Source organism: Vidua chalybeata, chromosome 12 (genome assembly GCF_026979565.1).
Source record: "Vidua chalybeata isolate OUT-0048 chromosome 12, bVidCha1 merged haplotype, whole genome shotgun sequence".
NCBI classification, from domain to species: domain Eukaryota; kingdom Metazoa; phylum Chordata; class Aves; order Passeriformes; family Viduidae; genus Vidua; species Vidua chalybeata.
Genome location: NC_071541.1, coordinates 10,267,995 through 10,287,556, shown reverse-complemented (window position 1 = coordinate 10,287,556; position 19,562 = coordinate 10,267,995). Strand labels below are relative to the sequence as shown.

Genomic DNA, 19,562 nt, shown 5'->3' with positions numbered 1-19,562 from the left:
AAGTAGATTTAAACATATACATATGACTACACACCACATCATTGAAATAAACTCCAGTGAATAGTCATACATATGACTATGGTCATACGCCACCAGTTCACTGCCTTTCTGTACCCCATTTTGCCTTAACTCATGCTGCCTCATTAATAGACTTCATAATCTGAATTTCAACTTGTAGCTGTTTATAGCACTGATCCATATGGGTTCTGTGTGTCCCTACAGGCAGTCCAGCTATAAACTCCCAGGGAGACATTAAACATGGCTATACTGGTAAGGTTATGTCCTCTGGGCAATAAGGCTACTAGGATAAAAATAAGGTTCCTTTTGTGCCTGGGATGTAGAGATGAACATGCTGGCAGGAACCCCAGTACTGAATAATACAAAGGTGAAGAATTTGTGATAACTATTTCTTCAACATCTTGTCTATGGTGTATTTTCAACTCAGAATTAAGATGAGTCTATGGAACAGTTCTACATTCCTTGGTACAAGAAAAGCCAGTGTATTTTTTGGTTGTTCCTCTTGATAAAGCAAGAACCACCAGTGGTTTTGGGCTATGAAGATTAGAGTGGTTTCACACAATACCAATACCATAACTTTGGACCTAGTCCACTGTGATTATTAATAAGGTAATGCATAACATATGTCAAAGCAAAGGCTGTCAAATCTGCCTGACAACTACTCCCATCTCAATCATATGAATTGCCAATGTGGGCGGGTTTTTTCCATAATGTAAAGCAATTCCTATCAACTGCAGATTGCACTTCACAGAAGGCTCAGTCTCAAGCAGATGCCTGACTCTCACTGTTCATCTGGAGAGACACACAGTACGTGAACAGAGTAAAGAACTCGTGATTCAGAATAAACACTTCCCTTTCTTAGCAGCAGAGGCAGTGCAGAAGTGCAGAGTGCTCACCTGTGGGTACCGTGGGCTCTGCCAGGGGTAGGGCTTCACAGACTGCAGCAGAACGGGCAGCTTTATGTGTGTAACACCCCTTTCCATTCCAAGAGGTAATGGACACAGTGCCAGGAGGTTGAGTGACTTTCCAGAGCTAGTCCACAGGGGGAAGGGACTGCTGCCACTGTGCTCATGTCAGAATGAAGCCCATGTGCTGTGCAAGGAGCATGCTTAGCATGAGACAGGACAGCTAAGAATTACTTTTATACATTAGGTTATATTTTATCAGGAATAAGTGACTGTTTAGCTGTTGAGGGATTTTTTCCATTTAATTTTCAGGGAAAAAAAATCCCATTCCTTTCCCATCATGAACAGTTTCTTATTGCAAACATTGTTCCAAATATTTTGGTGAAAACACTGTTCCTGGTGGACCTGTCACAAACACAAACAAATTTGCCCCATTCATAAGTTAGAGAGGAAAAAAAGAACTCACATGGAACGGATATTTGCAAGGCTTTTATCATTTGGCCAGAGAGCAAAACAGGATATCAAGGAAGGAACTTCAAATATATCTGCAGGAGCAACATTGCACTTGGAGTACCACTAATGTTTCACAGCCTGCTCCAAGATGTTCTCATCCAGCACCTTGTGAGGGAGAGTCACCCTCAGTGTGCCATTCTCCTTCATTGCTTGGCAGATGGTTTCGTAAGCAAAGGCATTTCCTGACCAGCAGCGCCTGGCGACCTGTCAGACAAGAGTGAAGGGGTGTAAAAATCAGACATTTCTCTTGCCACACCCACCTTGCACCATATTTGTGCAAAAACTGGCCCCCAACTCGTGACAATAAATCTTTCAACCCTCTGCCAGTTTTTAGTTTCCCTTCTGATTTTGCAAGTAATTTTTGCAATACTTCATTTTTATGAGTAGTATTTGGGTAGACATGGTACTTTTCCATGCATAACAGTGGATAGATAAACACTGGTAGAGCCAGGTACCTTATAAACGTACAAAATTCCATCACCAAAAATAATTGTGCACTCCATCCCAGCTCTGTAAAACTTGCACTAGCTTTAGATAACAGTATCATTTGAGCAGTCAATGCTTTTGTAGTGGGATAAGTATTTTAAAAGCAAAATGTCTCTTCAATGCATTTTTAACTATGAAATCAAATAGCCAAATTCTCTGCCACACATAAGGATGAAATTATACCAACAGCTAGAGAAATCATAAACCCCTTTTCCATCAGCAAAACTCTGTGTTTTGATCTGTGTACAAGCAAGATTGCCCAGATTAAAAAAAAAATAATAATATTAAAGTATACATATATGAGTTTTGCTTACTCCATTGGAAACATCCCAGCTGAGCATCATCTTTGCTCGTTCTTCAGCTTCCTTGGACCCATCCAAAACCAGACCAAATCCCCCATTGATCACTTCACCCCTAAAAAAAAGAGTAAGAGAATCAAAAATAATTCAAACCAATACCACAAAATTTACAGGATATGTTCGGTTGTACTGCAGGAAGGAGGATGAGAATACAGAAACTATTCTGGATAGGAGACTATCAGTGATGTTTTACAGTTATGATAAAAGAAAAAGAGTGTTTAGCAGGCAAAGGCCTAGTTTCCTGACCTGCAGCAAACCTAGTCCAGCTTTCTTGTAATGCCCAGCTGGGAATCAGGATCTGCTCCAAGCAGGCATACCAAAAATTAAGCTTGCTCTGTATCTCCTGAGTCCTGCACTGTGTACTGGCTCTAAATACAGGTGGAAAAAGGTTAACAGATCTGATGGGCCAGAGATTTACCTGTCTCAGGGTGTTTTTAAACTTTCTCATGTTTGCTACACTACAGCTGCCATCTAGCCAGGATCGTGAGGGTGACAGAGCACTTACAGCAGCAGGCAGATGGATCTATTTATATTCTATTGGGACAAATGACAGAGCATAAGCATTTTATTAAAAAAGTGTTAACCACCACTTAATGCACATCTGCCTCAATCATTTCCAAAACCATCATTCATTTTGTATGAGATACAGAGATGTTTAAAGACATCAGTGCCAACTTTTCAGGAAGCAGACTTACTGGCAGAGGAAGAACAGAAATACATTAAAACGAACAGATTATTCTTGGGGGAAATAACAGTCTGGTCTTAAAGGACAGGGAAAACACGTAGAGCAAAACATCTTGTCTGACTTCAGAATCTGGCCTGCTGGAGCTCCCATTCCATGGCATATGGTGAATAGTGGTGGATGCAGCTGGGAGATTAATCTTGCTGTAAATCTGTGAGAGTTCTGGCATTAGAGCTCAGCATCAGCCATACCTGAGGGACAGGGCACATCATACAGCAGAACACAGTATGAGACACTAATGGAAATCCCTGGAGGCAGGATTTTGTCCTGAGTTTTATAGTTAATATAAGTTTACAAAATTTACATAGAACAACATCAGACATACCCATTAGTCAGATAGGAGTTGAGAGTCTTCCAGTCCAGGAAGGAATTGTTTCTTAATGTGTATTTTCTAGCAGTAACTTGAGCTTCTGAGGAAATAGGGAATTGAGGCTAAACTAGAGCTTCACAGACCTGAGATCTACTTCCTGAAACTAGAGCTCACGTTTCCTCCGTTTCAATGGAACGTTGTCACTCATGTGATGTTAATTACCTTTCTACTACTACTCACATACAGTACCTGTGTGTTAAGTAGGACCTTATCACAGAGCTCAGCAAGGAACTCAGGGCTCCAGATCTCACCATCATCACATCAAATTCATTCTCTGAACTCCCTTCACTTTTCCATTATCAGATATGTCACTATTATAAATGCATTTTCTGTTGAAAGGTACAGTTTTCTTGAAAGTGACAGTTCTCACAGCAGAACATCACTTAATGAATTAGGTTTTTTAACTGGAAAATTTGAAACAAAGTCAGGTTTTCAATGGAGATGTTTGAATACTGTAAGAACTTACGTCAAAATAAAATTATTCTTTTTGATTGACACTGTCAACTCTTTTCAGCCTGAAATCCCAGGATGTTTTTTACTCTATGAAGTCTTTCACTAGTTCTGCTCTTAGTCTCATCTGGGACTGAATACAAACAGCCAAACGTGTATCTCTTGCAAACTCTACTTTTTGAATAGCTCATGTTGTTACTGTCCTCTCCAAAAGAGGAGGCCAGAGTGGATGATAACAAATGTAATTGTGCCAGGGCCAGTTAGTCCACCATACTCTGCTGCTCCTGTGTACAGAGACCAAAGAACAGAGCACCACTCTCAACTGTCAGAGTTCAAAGCCACAGAAACCCAGACCTCTGAACCAGTGTTTTATAAAGCTATTCCATAGTGGGAGATGATATTCCTTCAGTGGCAAAAATTCCCTCTGTCCACAGAATCCCAAAGAGCATCTTTTGAAGCTTAGGCATGAACAAGGAGCATCTGATCTACTTGCACTTGGTAAATTTAATGCCTTTCCATCAATTTCCATGGAGTTACTCCAGAGCAAATCAGAATCACTCACCAGGATCTGTTCTACTGCCTAAAGCCCCTCCTACATTAAATGCCAATGTTTGTTATGATGGATTTTCTAGCAAAACTTCTCTCTGCCTTCATTAGCATTGGGTCACATTTTCAGGTAATTAAAGAAGCATGTGGCATTTTGACCTAAGCTACCTCCTATAATTTCCAGATGTCTCCTCCTAAGATGATCAAAGAAAACAAGGCCTCTCTCACAATCAAGATGTCACACTGTCGACAGTGCAGATGGATTCTTAAATTGCTTCTGCCTTTTTGTTACTACAGGTTATCCGGGCTCTGTTCTAATACATATTCTGCTGCAAACAAACAGGCAGCAAAAAATGAATAACAGTCCTTTGCTGTAATTATAGTCAAGACTATGTTAATCTTAAGTCTCTCCCAGAGTAAATGTGATGCAGATTCCAGCTAAATAAATATTAATCCTGCCTTTCTTGTTTGTCCCACAAGGCTGTAACAGAAAATAAAGCATGTAAAAGGCACTTGTGCAGTCTCAATGGCAAATCTGCACAGCAAATCTGCCAGCAGTTCCAGGCAAGCCCAGCCTCTGCAGGAAGGACTGGCAGCTAAACGCAGTTCAATTATCCATTTCTGAACTCCCAGGGCAGAACCTTACCAATGACAACTGGATTTCTCTCTAATCACTTGTATTTTTGTTTATAAATATATATGTCAACTTTCACTTTCACATTTCCAAATCAGCTGATGACAAAAAGTTTATCAAAGATGTAGAGATTTCTTTATGGCAAAGTCAGGTGGATTTTTAGTGCTCCAGAGAAAAAGCAAAACAGGGTCATAAACTTAAAAGCATCTATCTTTTCCAGGCAAAGAAAACAATTTTTTATGGCCAGGGTTTGTTTTTCTTCTTTTGCCACCTTTAATTTACTCCTCTGCCTCCTCAGAAGGCAAAGGGGTGCAGCCCTTTCACCTGCCAGGGTGGTGCCACCTCAGTTAAGCCAAGCAGAACCACCTGCCTGGCCTGGCTTTGGGGGCTCCCCAGGCCAGGGCACTGAGTGACACGACATGGTCACCACAGCTGAGCCTCTGCATGGTGGCTTGTTAAGGCTCTGCAGACACACACCTAATTTTCAGGCCCTCCACTCTTCACTGAGGCACAGTAATTTATCACAGAGGGCTATGCTGCTCCAAAAAACAAGGCAAGCAGATACTGCTCTGCAACCACAAACCCCCAGGCAGCCATAGGAAATGACAAAAAGGAGAACCAAACACTGTTTTCTCCAGAGATATTTTGATTTCAGTGAATGGCCACACTCTAATTTTCTGATGCATTACATAAATTACAGCATAAATCTGCTCTGCCTTGTGGCAAAGTTTCTTTTAATGATGTAACTCCACTTACAAAACAACTAAAACAGTATAATTGAAATTGCAGTGTGGTCAGGGCCAGTTTTCTAGAACTAAGGGCACTCTCACCATTCAGCCAAGCTATCTTTGAATGGCACAGTGGGCTAAAAGTGTCCTGGAAGGATTGGCCTTATAGAGACCAGAAAGGAATAGGATAATTTGTATCCTTTCAATTAAGCATCTTCAAGGCAGAGAACATTCAAGGCATAAGCAATTATATTAGCAATTCTAATAATTATAATTATCACAAAAATATCCCAAATACTTTGTACAACATGTTGTGAAAAGTGATTTTCTTTGCTTGTATTTGATAAGTAGATATTTTTAAAAGGTTAACCTTAGCTGAGGAAATTAAGATAGAACTTGTCTGCTACTACCTCTGGAACCTCAGTCTGAGATGACCAGAGTAGGGAGACATTCTGATATGTGTTTTCCATTCAGAATCATGGAAATTGTGAATGAAATAATGGCTGTGGGTCCTTATCACTGAAATCAGCAAAGGCAAATCTTCATTCCATGTGCTTAAGTCCTCAGAAAGTTTTCTTTTCCCGTTGTTCAGTTCTGCTCTCTTGTACCCTTCTATGCAGTATTTATGTCACAGAAATCGGAGGAATTAAGAGTACAGAGAGGGAGTTCTTCAGCTGACCCGAAGGGATATTTTCTAGATTCAGCTCATCCAGATGAATAACAATTATAATAAAATGTCTCTGAGGATAACATCTGCTACAAGTTCTTTGGCTTGCTGGTTTTAGCATATTCCAGCACTGTTTGAAACAGGGAATTATGAGGGTTCACCACAGTATTTTTAACAGAGGGTTGTGCCTCTCCTGATTGCTGATACCACCAAATGAAGACATGACTGTAAAATGGCAGAGGCTTGGCTGGAATATGCTGGAAAGTACAAACCAGAACTAAAGACTGCAGTGTGGCCAGGCTTTCCCACTTCCCGCTTCTCTGCCAGTCCAGGTAGCCTTTCAGTGGCAGATGGAGGAGATTAGTTTCCATCTCCATATAGAATATTTCTTTCACTCTGCTTTTCACTTTAGGCATGTGGCTTAGTTCTTCATGTCATGTGAAGGAGGTGTTTAGTTCAGTCCTTGGCTGTGGTCTTTAATGCTACCCAGGCATGAGCAGGGAGAGAAAGAGTGGGGGGTTTGCTGGCACCTGAGCTGGTTTGTCTCAATAACCCCTCATGCACTGCAGCACAGGAGCATTTCTATCGGGGTCCTGAGGTCACAGGTTTAAATACAGCTTGAGAGGAGACCTGAACATAATCCATCCACTGACACTCTGGCTGTGCATGTGTGAAAACAGTGCTGAAAGCCGGACCTGTTCAAAATGACCACAGCAGACTGTCCTTGTTCATCAAATGAAATTCTTCAAACTGTGCTGTGCCAGTGTTCAAAACACTTTCTCTGGACATATGACCATTAATTAGAAAAAGAGTCCTATAACACCATACTTTGCTTTATAATTTGTCCTTTCAGTCCTCGATTCCAAACCCACCCTTCCCACCATCACAACATAGTTCTCCCCTGGTACTGCACATCTTTTCAGCAGTTCCTGTCTCCCTTCCCCACACACACACACAGCAAGCAGGAGGAGCAGGATTCAGATCCCAGCTTTAGGAACAAAAAAACTCTCACCAGCCAACTCCACCCCCGTTGTGCAGCGCGACCCAGGTGGCTCCTCTGAACGAGTCTCCCACGAAGTTCTGCACTGCCATGTCTGGGAGGAGAGCAAAGGTGTTACTACTCATGGGCCACGCTCGTTTTTGTGTTGTGCTGCTCCCTCCTTCCTCCAACACCTTCAGTGGGGCTGTGGGAAGGCAGGGTTGGAGGCAGGTTTTACTCACAGCTTCTCTCACAGGCGTACACTGAACATCTCAGCCCTGGGAGGAACAGGCAAGCGAGATTTTTCTCCCACTCTGCCCTGACTTTAGAGGAAACAAATGCCAGATTTGCACTGTGGGTTATGAGGGCACTGGTGATTCCTGCATTTGTGCTCCAGCACAGGCAGCTGAAGGACCTGCCACTCTTCAGCTCTGAGAAACTTCTTCAGGGTGGAGAGAAATACAATGCACTCCTTTGGGATACCTCAGTCATGGGAGAACAGGCTGGACACATCCACGAGTGTGGATTCAAAATGGACAGGACACCTGGAACACTACACACCTTGGAGTTCTCAGAAGTCTGAAATATTTTCAGATCGGAGTGCAGAGTTACTTCAGCCCTGTGCAGAAATCCAGCCTAAAGCTAAAGAGTTGCATTTTGTGGACAAAGTTGGGATGAAAATTATATCCACCCCAATTCTCTGGACATGTGGGAATTTCACCCTGAACAGAAACTGCTGAAACCACTAAGAAGGTCTGTCTAGAAAAAAAAAAACAGATAAATATCATTTAGCAGACAAATATAATTTGATTAATGCATGGTTTCCACTGAATTGTTCACTAGAATTTTGTATATTCACTGCAATTTGTGCTAAAGCATATACCCAGAGAGGTGGAAAGAGGTGCACACAGGGGATAAGAGTAAAATTTACTGAAAACATCCAGATTTAATTCTGGAAATATTAAATACATAATTTGCTATATTTTTAACAGGAAAAATAAGAGAAAAACAACAATATCCCCACCAGCCACATCTGCAGACCCACAGTTATGTGCCTGATGGAAAAATGAGTTTACTTAAGTGCTAATCTATGTTAAACCCTTTCAAAAGCTCCATTATGGCATCTTTTATCTGACATAATGTCACTTTAAGAATGCAATTATCATAATTACAGTGCTGTCGAGATTGAATAGGAGAGATCTAAATCACCATCTTCTATAATGCACAGATTTTCTCCTCAGCCACTGGCCTGATAAGAGTGGAGGTTGGACAAGGAGTAAACTAACAATGCAATAACTTGCTGCTCCTTAGCTTTGATACAGGTCACTGGCTGCAAATGTCTGTGCTGAAATACACTTCCAGAGCAGCAATGACCCATCAGGCTGAGGTACTTTAAAATAAAATGAGACAAACAAACATTCTGGAAATGTCCTGTGTGTTAAAGAGGAGCAAATTTCACCCAAACCAGCTCAAAAGTTGTGTTAGAACAAGAGGATAGATGGGAGAGAGGAAGACCTAAGATGTTCTTTTATTGCCTCCAGAGGCTCATCTGGTAAAACAGATTTAGGCCTGGTTTTAAAGACCAGTGATATCAGTGGCCAACAGGCTTTAGATAAGCCCTTGAAGAAGGCAAATGGATCAGTAAATCACAAAATGCAAAGAGAACCACAAAGCATGATGAGCAATGGGGTTCAGCAAGCCCGGTTTCTATTGCCCTCTTCTGAGGGCATTGCCTGATGATTACTTCTGTTGCTAAGATGGAGATATTACTTTGAATTTCTGTTCTCTGTGCAGCTGCACCATTTTCTCTCAGCTTGTCAGAAACAAGCATTATTCAAGGCATCTACTTGCCCTATTAGAACTAGCCAACATGCTCAAAAAGTGTTGAAGTGGCACTGATGGACACAGTTAAAAGCCTCATTTCACCAGGAAATCAAGTTAACAGGGAACTCTCCTCCTTGAAATTGAGCCATAATTTGGTTCTATTATGAATTCCCATAATGGAAGTAATTCAATATGCTCAGCTTCCTCTATCTATCTACTTCTCCTTCTACAGCAGCAGATCCTCCAATCTCACACCTCTTTGTGATTGTCAGCTCTTGACATAGAGAAACACCACTAGGCTAAAGCTATTACCCTAATTTCCATTTTACAGATGGAAAATTGAGGAAGATTTAGGGTTAAAAAGTGCCTAGTGCTTCATCCATTTCTTCAGGTCTCCAACCTGATATTTCATTGGTTTCTTTCTCTAAAAGATGGTTTCACAAACTGAAAAGCGGAGTCTGGTTAGCTCAGGTCAGTTGTGCAGATTTAAAGGCTCCTTTTGTAGAGCAAATCTACATTATTTGCCCACAGTCACACTTCAAGTGAGCAGCAAGGCCTGGCTTTTATTCTTATGCCTTTACTATCAATATTTCCTCATGACCAGAAAAGTTCCTTTCAGAAACTCCAGACTCTTTTCTTGAGTCCTTTGGCAATGGAATAAAAACAGCTGTGAACCTTTTTGCTGTAAGCGAAATATTATTATTGACCTGATTTTGATCTTGTGGATTCCAAGGAAATATGGCTGTAATCAGATCACCTGTTTGAAATAATGAGATTCCAAATTAAAATCAAACAGAAGATAAAATCCTCTGAGACTGCTCTCCATTTGCATTCAGATACATTTGGTGCATTTTCTTGGAATTTCCAGCAGTGTTCAGGACCTCTCCTATGTAAGCAGCTCCACATTCATGTCTGTATTGTTAAATCCCACAAGGCTTCTCAGGAAATCTGATTAATTGGGATTAAAGGGTGTTTTTTAAACAAAAACATTTAAAAAATGTTTCATAAAAAAAAAAAAAAAAAAAAAAAGCTATTTCTGTTTTAAAGCCATTTCCTTGCTGGCCCAGGCAGACAAGCCTCAGCTGTTCCACTGACCTGCACAAAAGGCTGATCCATCATAAATGTTGGATGTTTCCCTGAAAGGGCTGTCAGTCCCACTCACATCGTGGTGATCTCTGCTGAGGACCACTGGAGCCTGGAAACAAACAAGGACAAGACAGTGGAATCCTCCAGATTGACACTGCTATTATCTGCTCAGTTCACTTCTGTCTTAAGTCTTAATATTTGAGGCCTTACTAAGGAGTTACAGTCCTTGCTTTGTGCTCTCTGCAAATCACAGAATGATACATTGTGCTTGTAGATGCCAAAACAGAAAATTAGAGAGTCTCATCATGAAACAAAATTTCAGAGAGTTTCTAAACCCACCTCTGTCCTGTGACAGAGCACAATAGTGGTGGCAGGCAGAGAGGACTGAGCTCTAACACAAACTGGCCCCATGTAAATGACAGGCACTTCTGCTCTCACTGCTTGAAGTTTTCTCCTTTCCCACCTGCCTCCCCAGTCTCAGACATTAAACACAATTAGCAGAGCATATCAAGACAAAAGAGACAAACCTTAATCTTTCCTTCAGAAATGGCTCGATTGATAGCCACAGCTATAGACACCCGACCCTTCTGATCAGAATATAAGATTCTGGCTTGAGAGCCAACGACCTGGAAAAGAAAAATGACAGAGGGATAAGGTTCTCTGCCACTGGCTTATCTTCAGGTCCCAGATGAATGGAGTCACAGGAGTGACCCCTTTCCTTCCATAGAAGAAAGTGCAGGTTATTTCTTCACCAACATCCAGCTTCCAGAAAAAAAAAAAAATTCAAATCCTTCTTTGAACTTAGTTTTATCTTCACTCACACAATCCATGAGATGTATTTCTGTATTCAGCTGCCACTGCCCAGTAAATTCCAGTCTTTAACTCAACCTGATTGCTAGGCTATAATCCCTTATCAACAAATCCCTTCCCAACAGCTGAGAAGCAGAGGTTTGGAACTGGTGATGGTGGGCTGGAAGAGAAAAGAAATGTGGCAAAGAACATCTGTCCTGCACAGCTCTGCTTCCAGACTGGGAGAGCACATATAAGCTCTACAGCATCACTTGTTGGCTTCACAGGGACAGCCTGCCCTAAAAGGAAAACAAAGGCTGATCCACTGGTGTCCTGCTTCCCACAATGCAGAAGGATGGCAGCTCTTCAGCCCTATCTCCTGTTTTGGAAAGGGTTCTGGGAACTGCACGTGTGAGGAGCTTGGTCCACAGCAATGCCAAGAGGAATATTTTGAATAGCACTGTGAAAGAACTGAGGTGGAGGGTGAATCGCAGACATGTTTCATTCCAGATACAAGAGCAGATATTACTGGATTATTTTAACATTTCCAGATGATGAAGTGAAGGGAAAGAGCTGCTTCAACTCAACTTAAAATCCTGAAGAGAAGGTTTCCATTGTCAGCCCCAAGAGCTACAGACTGTGTTTTCATTCCTGTCCATTCCTGCTTTTGACCCCTGCATTCAGGACCAGGAGCAGCCACATCTGCTGCAGGAGGTTGTGCACTTACCAAGCTGTGCCTGCCAGCTTCCCGAATCCAGCGGATGTTGTCGTGGTACTGCTGCTTCACAGATGTGCTCACTAGCGAGAGAAAACAAGAAAAAATACAGTTTGAAAATTAATGCAGTGTGTTCTGAATTTACTTTAATTCTTCTGGCAGCACTAGGGAGTCACATTCTACTCTCAGATACAAGCATGCATATAGGAAATGCTGTATAAAGTTCTCTGTTCAGCTGATGCAGTAACTGCATCATATATTTTGAGAAAGGTACAACATGCCACTCAGGGGAAAGCTGGAATGGTAACTTCCATTTGGATCTTCAGCAAACTAAATTAAAATTAAATACAGTTTACATGTACTGTACATTTTTGGTCACCTGTTTTACTGCCTACTAAATGCCAATCTATTACTAATCTTTGCTAAATTAGTCATTTCATCAAACTCCAGGATATTGGGTACTGCAATCCAGCCTTGTACCACATAGTGAATAACTCCTTTGAGGCAGCCAGCAGAAATTCTCAAAAGCAGCTCTCAACACACACTTGAAGATAAGTTACACCAACGGACACCATATCTGGGATATGGATTTACAGCACAGCAGTTATTCTGTACAAGGTGGTCCTTGGATGTTTTTGTACCAAGATAAAACTGAGGCCTTTTATCCAATGAAGAGGTTTGTTGCCTCACACTTCTATGGGAATTCTAGGAAAAATTATTATGCAATGGTTACTTTATGCATAAATCCACTCTACACCTTGTTTAGATGGATATGTTACCAAAAAAAGACAATTATGTATAATATGCTAGCATTCTCCAGCTTCACTTTTCATTTATATCTGACTCATTCAATCTCAATCAGCCAAACTAAAAAGGAATAAGAATAAAGATATTTCAAGTGAAAGACAGTGAAATATGACACATATCAGATACATGGTGACTTCAGAATAATCAGCTGCCTCCAAAGGCACAGCACCATCTGTAGTGAGTCACAAAAGAGATAAGGGGTAAGTAATGGGACAGAAGTACTGTTTTGCTGTCCTCATTCAGGAGGTTTTACAGCTCAGATGGGTTTACAGTGACTGAAAAAGTCACTGTCTGTAAGCTCTTTCTCTGTGGGCTAAGCTATGTCACATTACCTTGCCCTGAGAGTCACACTCAGCTACCAGGTCTCAGCTGGCCTGTGACAGCACAGTGACCTGTTCATGCACTGGACCTTCAAGGCAATCATCCCTGCAGATGCCAAGACAATGTTCTCCATTACTCTCCAGCTCTCACCCCTTTTTATGGCAAATTATAACATACAGACAACTTATGTTTCAAAGTCAAGCTGGAGAAACTGCACACTGCTAACTTGAAATTGTCCCAGAGAAGAGTGTTTGGACTTCTGCTTTTGCACTAGGTAGTATGACAGCAGTTATGCAAGGTAAAACTAGAAAAAGGAAAGAGGAAAGTGTAAGAAGCTCATATTAAACCTATGTGAAAGACATTGTTTAAGGGAAATGAAAAATATGCTCATTCCTGCAGAGGCAGGCCTTCCATATCAAGAGCTTTAATGATCCTAAAGAGATCTGTCAGTGCTCGAGGGGCTGGCTTCAAATGATAGCTTCTAAACTCTGCAATGAGGATTAACATGTCAGCACTTCACTTTGCAGGGAGTGAAAGATGAAACAGCTGCTGTGCTATCCTAATAGGATTGTGCTGCCACTCAGAAGCTTTAAGGAAGCAGCCTCTAGAAGGTAGTGGGCACTGTTCACTTAGGTTACTATAGATATGTAATGGGAGTTCATTGGAATATCCCTAAAAAAACCAACAAAACAAAATCCAAACAACAGAGAATGGGTTCCTTTCTATCACTTTTATAAGCTATATAAGAGAACTCTTACCATATTTTATACTTCACATTGCACAGACTTACAGAAAAGACCTTTTGAAGGAAAAAAATCTACAGAAGAGAAGCCAGATGAGAATACTGGCCACAAGGATCTATCTCAACACTGCACATCTGTCCCTTTCAGCCAGCTCCAATAAACAGTTGGACTTCATCAGTTATCCCTGGGGAAGTGAGGAATACTCCCTTTTATTTAGTCTTATTTCCAGCAATTGAAAAAAATCTCACCTTTTTTTTGGAAATACTTTAACTTTAGAGTAACTCCATGTATCTCATTTGCTAAACTGCTGCCTTCACCTTCCCACCCCAACAGGAATGTGTTTTGAAGTCAGGCAAGCAACTGTATTACTTCTGGTATTTCATAGGCCCTTGTACACACCTAGGGTTTAAAATATACTGAAAAGCATTGTGCATCCAGAGAAATTGTTCCAAAGAACACAGACTGGCTCCCTTGGAGAGATTTACATTGTTATGCATCAGCTCAGCCTTCAAACTACCACAGAGGTCCTAAATCCAAGTTACACCCCAATCATCAGTGCATCATCTCCCATTCAAAGGTCCTCTTAAAAGTTCAGGCAGCTTAGAAGTAGAAGCAGATAAGAAAATGACAAAAATCTCACAAACTCTGAGAGAAATTCATCTCCACAAAAGAAGAAGAATGGTTTACAGTGGACTTAAGGCCAAGTTAAAAGTTTAAACTCGGAATGCAACAGAGTTCAGCTTTGTGGAGTTTTCACTCAGTTTTTAGAACAGATTCTTTCATAAATTTCAAAGGTAGTTTCAGATTTCAGATATGTATGTGTGTGAGGCTATCCAGACCCTAAAATTTGGTACAAACCCAGGCCTCACAGAAAGTGGACTGCAAGTGGATTATTCAAGAATATGTACTCTTGAATGGCTGCTTATTTTTCTGATCAAATTCTGTTTTTCTTTTTCTTTTAATCAAATTCCCATTTTCCTGTCAAATTTAACAACTATAGCCTCACCTTTAAACCTGTTTTCACCTGTTGGGATTTTTATATGTCATTTTTTTCATTTAAATTAAAAATATACAAGCAATAGTTCAATGCTTTTTGTTTGTGCAAGAGACTTCTCTCCCCAGCTTTACATTACATCTATATAAGCACCCACACACTCCTGTACACAGAGCTGATTCATTTCCCAGTCTTGCAATGCAAACCATCCAAAGGTCATACAATGGTTCAGTCCTGAGAGAAGATTTCTGGAAGCTGCAGTACATGGCAGAAAAATTACTGCAGATTTCTGAAGGCAGATCCAGCAGTACAGAAATGAATTTCACCCTCCATTCAATAAAGCCAAGGGACCAGGCTTAAAAGCATGAAAGTTTCAATACCCACAAAACAGAGCAGGCACTTCTGGGTTATTGCAATGTGCTGGTTTTGCATTAAACACTACTCATGCTCCAGTGCTATTTCTTGAAAATTACTCCTAAGGAAAGATCAGGAGAATAGACAGAACTAAGGACCTTGCAAAGTCAGACCCACTGGACCAATAATTCACCTCTTGGGAGGAAAAGGCAGCTGAACAGCAGCCTTCCATCATAGGAAGATGAGTAGTTTTATTCCAAATGAGAGACATCTGAACAGGCTATATCCTTTTCAAAAATACCACCCAGGGTTCTCCCAGTGCTTATTGTTCCTGAACAAACAGGAGAGTATTCAAAATGTTCACACTTCTATTTGTATTTCAATGTCTTTCATGAAAAAAGTAACAAATATTTCAATATTACCAGGGAAAAAAATTATTATGCTCTTGTTCTCAAAACATGGTTTGGATTTCTGATCCATTTCCTTTTGATCTGAAGGAATTCCTCAAAATTCAAGGATTCTTTTGTTGATTCTGGAAAGCACAAACTTTGTCACTCAGAAGAGCCGAGGACTTCAGTGCTTGGGGACAGTGACAAGGCTTTGAGCCTGCTGTCTGGTAACTGCAAAGGTAGACAAAGAAGGGGAAAGGGGTAGGGCCTTCCTCTCCATCCTGGGACACCAGGATTAATGTTTGCTGACACACAATTAGCTTTGTCTCCCTTCTCATTCATAAGCAGGGAGTATCAGTAACAGCCCAGTTTCAGGGATGTGGAACAGTGCAATTCCTAGATCCTAGATCAGCACACAGAGCCATGCAGGTATTCCAAACTGGTTCCACCAATCAGTAGAAATAGCTGTCAATCTATCAACAAATGACAAAAAAAAAATCTCAAAATTGTAATCACAAAAAAATGACACTGGATGGAGCACCACACCCAGGAAACCTGGGTTTCCTGTCGCTGATCTCCTTGCTAACCTCTTGAAAGCCTCCCTAGGTTTTCATGCCTCATTTACCTGTGAGACAGGAGCAAAGCAATTTGACTCCTTAAATTAGTCTTGGAGACCTGATGGTGAGAGATACTGATTGCCTTAAATTTCAAGGCAACTAAGTTTAAAAACACCTGTAACAAATAAAAAGAAAGACTCTTAGCCAAAATTGCTTTGGGATCAACATCTGTGGTGGTTTTATGTTTTACCTACAGCCTACACTCCTACTAGGAGTTTAGACAGCAGCAAGATTTCCTGCTTACATGGAACCTGGAAGACCCTGCTTTCCATGTTTTCAGCCAACACATTTCAACTCTGTGTTTCCTTTTCTCTCCAGAAGCCCCCCCAGGGATGATGATGATGATGATGTGGCGTGGGATGATGCCTTACCTCCCTGGCGTATGGAGTCTTCCAGCACTGACATGGCAATGGAGTCAGTTGTAGCAAGGTCCTGTGGGTCACCTGAGGTACAAACCCAGCGGAATGGCCCAAATCCCAGGGAAAAAATGTCCCTGGGAAGAGAACATGTTTCATTAAGAGATAGTTGAAATTCTTTCCTTATTTATCCTGGCTGCTAGCAGTGCTTTTTCTTTCATTAGCTGAGGACGGAAGAATTTGAAACATTTTCAGTGCACTAATCTAAACAGCAGCATCAAGGACCATTAACTGAGAAATTAAACAGTGCTGTTTCATGCAGCCATCCATTGGTATATAAAAGTATAGTCTGGCCAGAATTTTGATAGTCATGTTGGACAGTTCAATCAAGTGCATCATCAGATGAATTGCAGTTTTTCTTCTGTTTCATCAAATATACTCTCCCTGCTGCCTGGTCTTTGTGTCCTTAACCCAGGCTAACCCTGAGTGCATCTACACTGTCAGACAAGGGCAGGTTCTGACCGAGTGCCTGAGTCCAGACTCATTTGCTGTCCACATTGTTTATGTACAATAGTGGGACACGCTTCACTTGAGGGCCGGAAGAAAAGATCTAATCTGGTTGGGGCCTTACTCTATATTCAGGCTCTTATTCACATGGCATAGGCAAGCAAAGCATGAGTCAGAGGAAAAATGAGTTATAAATCCAGTCCCTCAACAGATCTCCTGAGCTCAGCTGTTTCTACAAGCAGCATGTACAGTGTGGGTGAGAGGCATAGCTGGTGACACGGGCAGAAGAGTGTCCTGTTTCCATCACACTTTTAACTTCAGGGTAGATATAAGGCTTGGATGATTTAGAATTGATCTCTACTTCTCTGAAGAGACAAGCCCTCAGCTTTTAGCACCTAGAAGTGAAGTTGCCTCTAGTCATAGTTTGAGGCTGTGACCTGGCTCTTCTTGAGCAGAACTGCTTAAGGAAAAGTCATGCAAAGACAAAATGCAGCTACTCATGTGAAGGAGTGAAGAGTGTTGATTTGACAATGGCTAGCCTACACTAACTCTGGCATAACACTTGTGAGAACCATTTTTCTACTGCTGTTGCCTTCTTTTGTTCATTTATCTTTGCAGATCACTGTCAGTCTGCACTAAGCTCTGTAGTACTCTCCCTCTGAACAGAGGGAGTCACAAGGTACTTGACAGCATATTCCCAACTCTGCCCAACATACCCCATGATGTGCTGAACATAGGAAGGATATCGAAATTCTGTTTTATTTGCTCCTTTTTTTGCAACATCAGCGCCTATAAAAGAATTTTAATAATCAGTCACTTAATGGAGGAAAACTATAAAATGCAAAACCAGACTGCACACAAGATCTTATGAAGGTTGTATCTCAGGCAGGGGGGGCTAGGGGTCTCAAAGAACAAGAGAGAAAGAAGGACTGAAGATTAGAACTACAGCGGCTAACCCTATCCTATTTAACATAAACAGCTGGGAAGATTCATGCAGGATTGTTCTCGTTTCCACCTACAGCTCCAGGATCTACTCACCAGCTCTCTGAGCTTCCAAGAGAAAAGCATTGCCATAATCCCAGAAAAACATGCCTTTATCAGCTAGCTTGTTAATAGCAGCCACCTGCCTCTTCAGACTGAAATAAAGAAGGAAACAGTTATTCTTGATGAAATATGAAAAAAGATAGTATCATTAACTAACCAAAGGCATGGGAGTAGGAGGAGACAGAGGGAATGGAAAGACCCCAGATAAATTCAGACAAATCCACAAGACATCAGTTGAGATGCTTTCAGTCCCTATAGCACCTGTTATCCCTAAATCCTTAAGTGATTTACAGCCATTGAGGAACTTCACTAAATAGCAAAGAGGTGTCACTCACATCTTTCAGCCAAGCAACGCAGCCAGCTCTGGGGATGGAGGCTGATAAGAAAAACCAGCTTGCACAAAATTGCAGAACAGTTTAAGTAGTTCACAAAGCAAGCAGAGAAAAAACTGAAAAACAGAACACCTCTGTTCTGGCCTCTACCTTGGCCCAAACTGCCCAAATTACCCTTTCTTTCCAGTAGTGGACTATACCCCCTGACTGCATGGCTTGAAGAGCACCTAAACTCAAAGGTTAGGAAGATGAAAGATCAAAACCTTCACCTCTCTTGTACCAGTGTCCGGAACTTCCCTGGGTTGGAGGAGAGGAGCTGCTTTCCCTCCTCAAAGCCCAGCTGTACTGGGTAGTACCCCCCGCTGAATGGGTTGTGGCAGGAAGTCTGGTCAGAGCCCAGGTCAACCAGCAGCTCTCCTGTTGTGTCCAGCTCTTGCACCAATCTCTCCCTGGGGAGGACAGCAAATGAACACAAGGGTGAAGATCTCCTTTCTGACAGCACATTTTCATGAGCATCTAGACTAACATACTCAGCACTATATTTAATGTCTCTTTCAAGTTTGGGAATTGATTCCACATTGACCAAAAAGCCAGATCATTAATGTACTCATTATCCATTTGTACTACTTACCACAGATCTACCACATTCCCATGGTAACCCAAACTGAGGGCAATTTTATTCTTTCTTGCCTCTCTAGAAAATAATAAAAAGACTGGTTGAAGAAAATGCACCTCGTTCTGTCTTGAAATGTACTAATCACACACAGAATCAAACTCAAAAACAACAACAAAAGCCTGTATGCTGTTTTCAACACTTATCTCGGAAACAGATCTTTCAACATTTACATAATTGTTAATCACTGAATTCCATGAAGCTTGAGTGATGCTGCAAGTGTAATATTAGTTGTAATTGCTCCATGCATATTCATGACACTAAATGAAGACATGTTTAACATAGACAAATGATGTGAAGCATTAGTAGTCGCTAATAAAGACTGCTGCAGCTTGGGAAGTTGGATTCACATTCCAAAGCAGACCTGGAATGAGAAGAGGTGTTCCTCAGCCCCTCCTATGTGCAGGCTACAATGGCACAGTGCAGAAAGATGTGAGTGGAGGGTTAGGAAGCAGAGTTAAACTCACAGAGTCAAGTTACAAGTCATACCTAAGGCGAGCAATGCAGTGGTCCAGGTTGTTGGAGATTTCCATCAGCCATCCCTGCTTGTGACGTTTCAGAAGTGCTGCTTCATCAACCTAAGAGAAATAGCAGAGATCTTAAAACTCCTGTTT

The 19,562-nt window shown here is 41.4% G+C and overlaps 1 protein-coding gene across 3 annotated transcripts in view; it reads right to left on the bottom strand.

Annotated features, from left to right (window-relative positions):
* Window positions 1-1,399: 1,399 nt before the first annotated feature.
* UROC1 (urocanate hydratase 1) overlaps window positions 1,400-19,562 on the bottom strand; it is a 38,117-nt gene continuing 19,954 nt past the window's right edge. Inside the window, exons 9-20 of one of the 3 annotated variants that reach the window (XM_053954093.1) lie at window positions 19,438-19,526; window positions 18,907-18,969; window positions 18,545-18,724; window positions 17,938-18,035; window positions 17,616-17,688; window positions 16,408-16,529; window positions 11,824-11,894; window positions 10,835-10,933; window positions 10,317-10,416; window positions 7,431-7,602; window positions 2,237-2,336; window positions 1,400-1,640 (exon numbers count right to left, since the gene is read on the bottom strand). In XM_053954093.1, coding sequence (XP_053810068.1) covers window positions 1,500-1,640; window positions 2,237-2,336; window positions 7,431-7,602; window positions 10,317-10,416; window positions 10,835-10,933; window positions 11,824-11,894; window positions 16,408-16,529; window positions 17,616-17,688; window positions 17,938-18,035; window positions 18,545-18,724; window positions 18,907-18,969; window positions 19,438-19,526 — 1,308 coding nt within the window. In that variant the 3' untranslated portion in view covers window positions 1,400-1,499. Of the gene's footprint in view, window positions 1,641-2,236; window positions 2,337-7,430; window positions 7,603-9,923; window positions 10,170-10,316; window positions 10,417-10,834; window positions 10,934-11,823; window positions 11,895-16,407; window positions 16,530-17,615; window positions 17,689-17,937; window positions 18,036-18,544; window positions 18,725-18,906; window positions 18,970-19,437; window positions 19,527-19,562 lie in introns of those variants that run through there. The other 2 variants (XM_053954094.1, XM_053954095.1) reach the window with 2 other exon arrangements.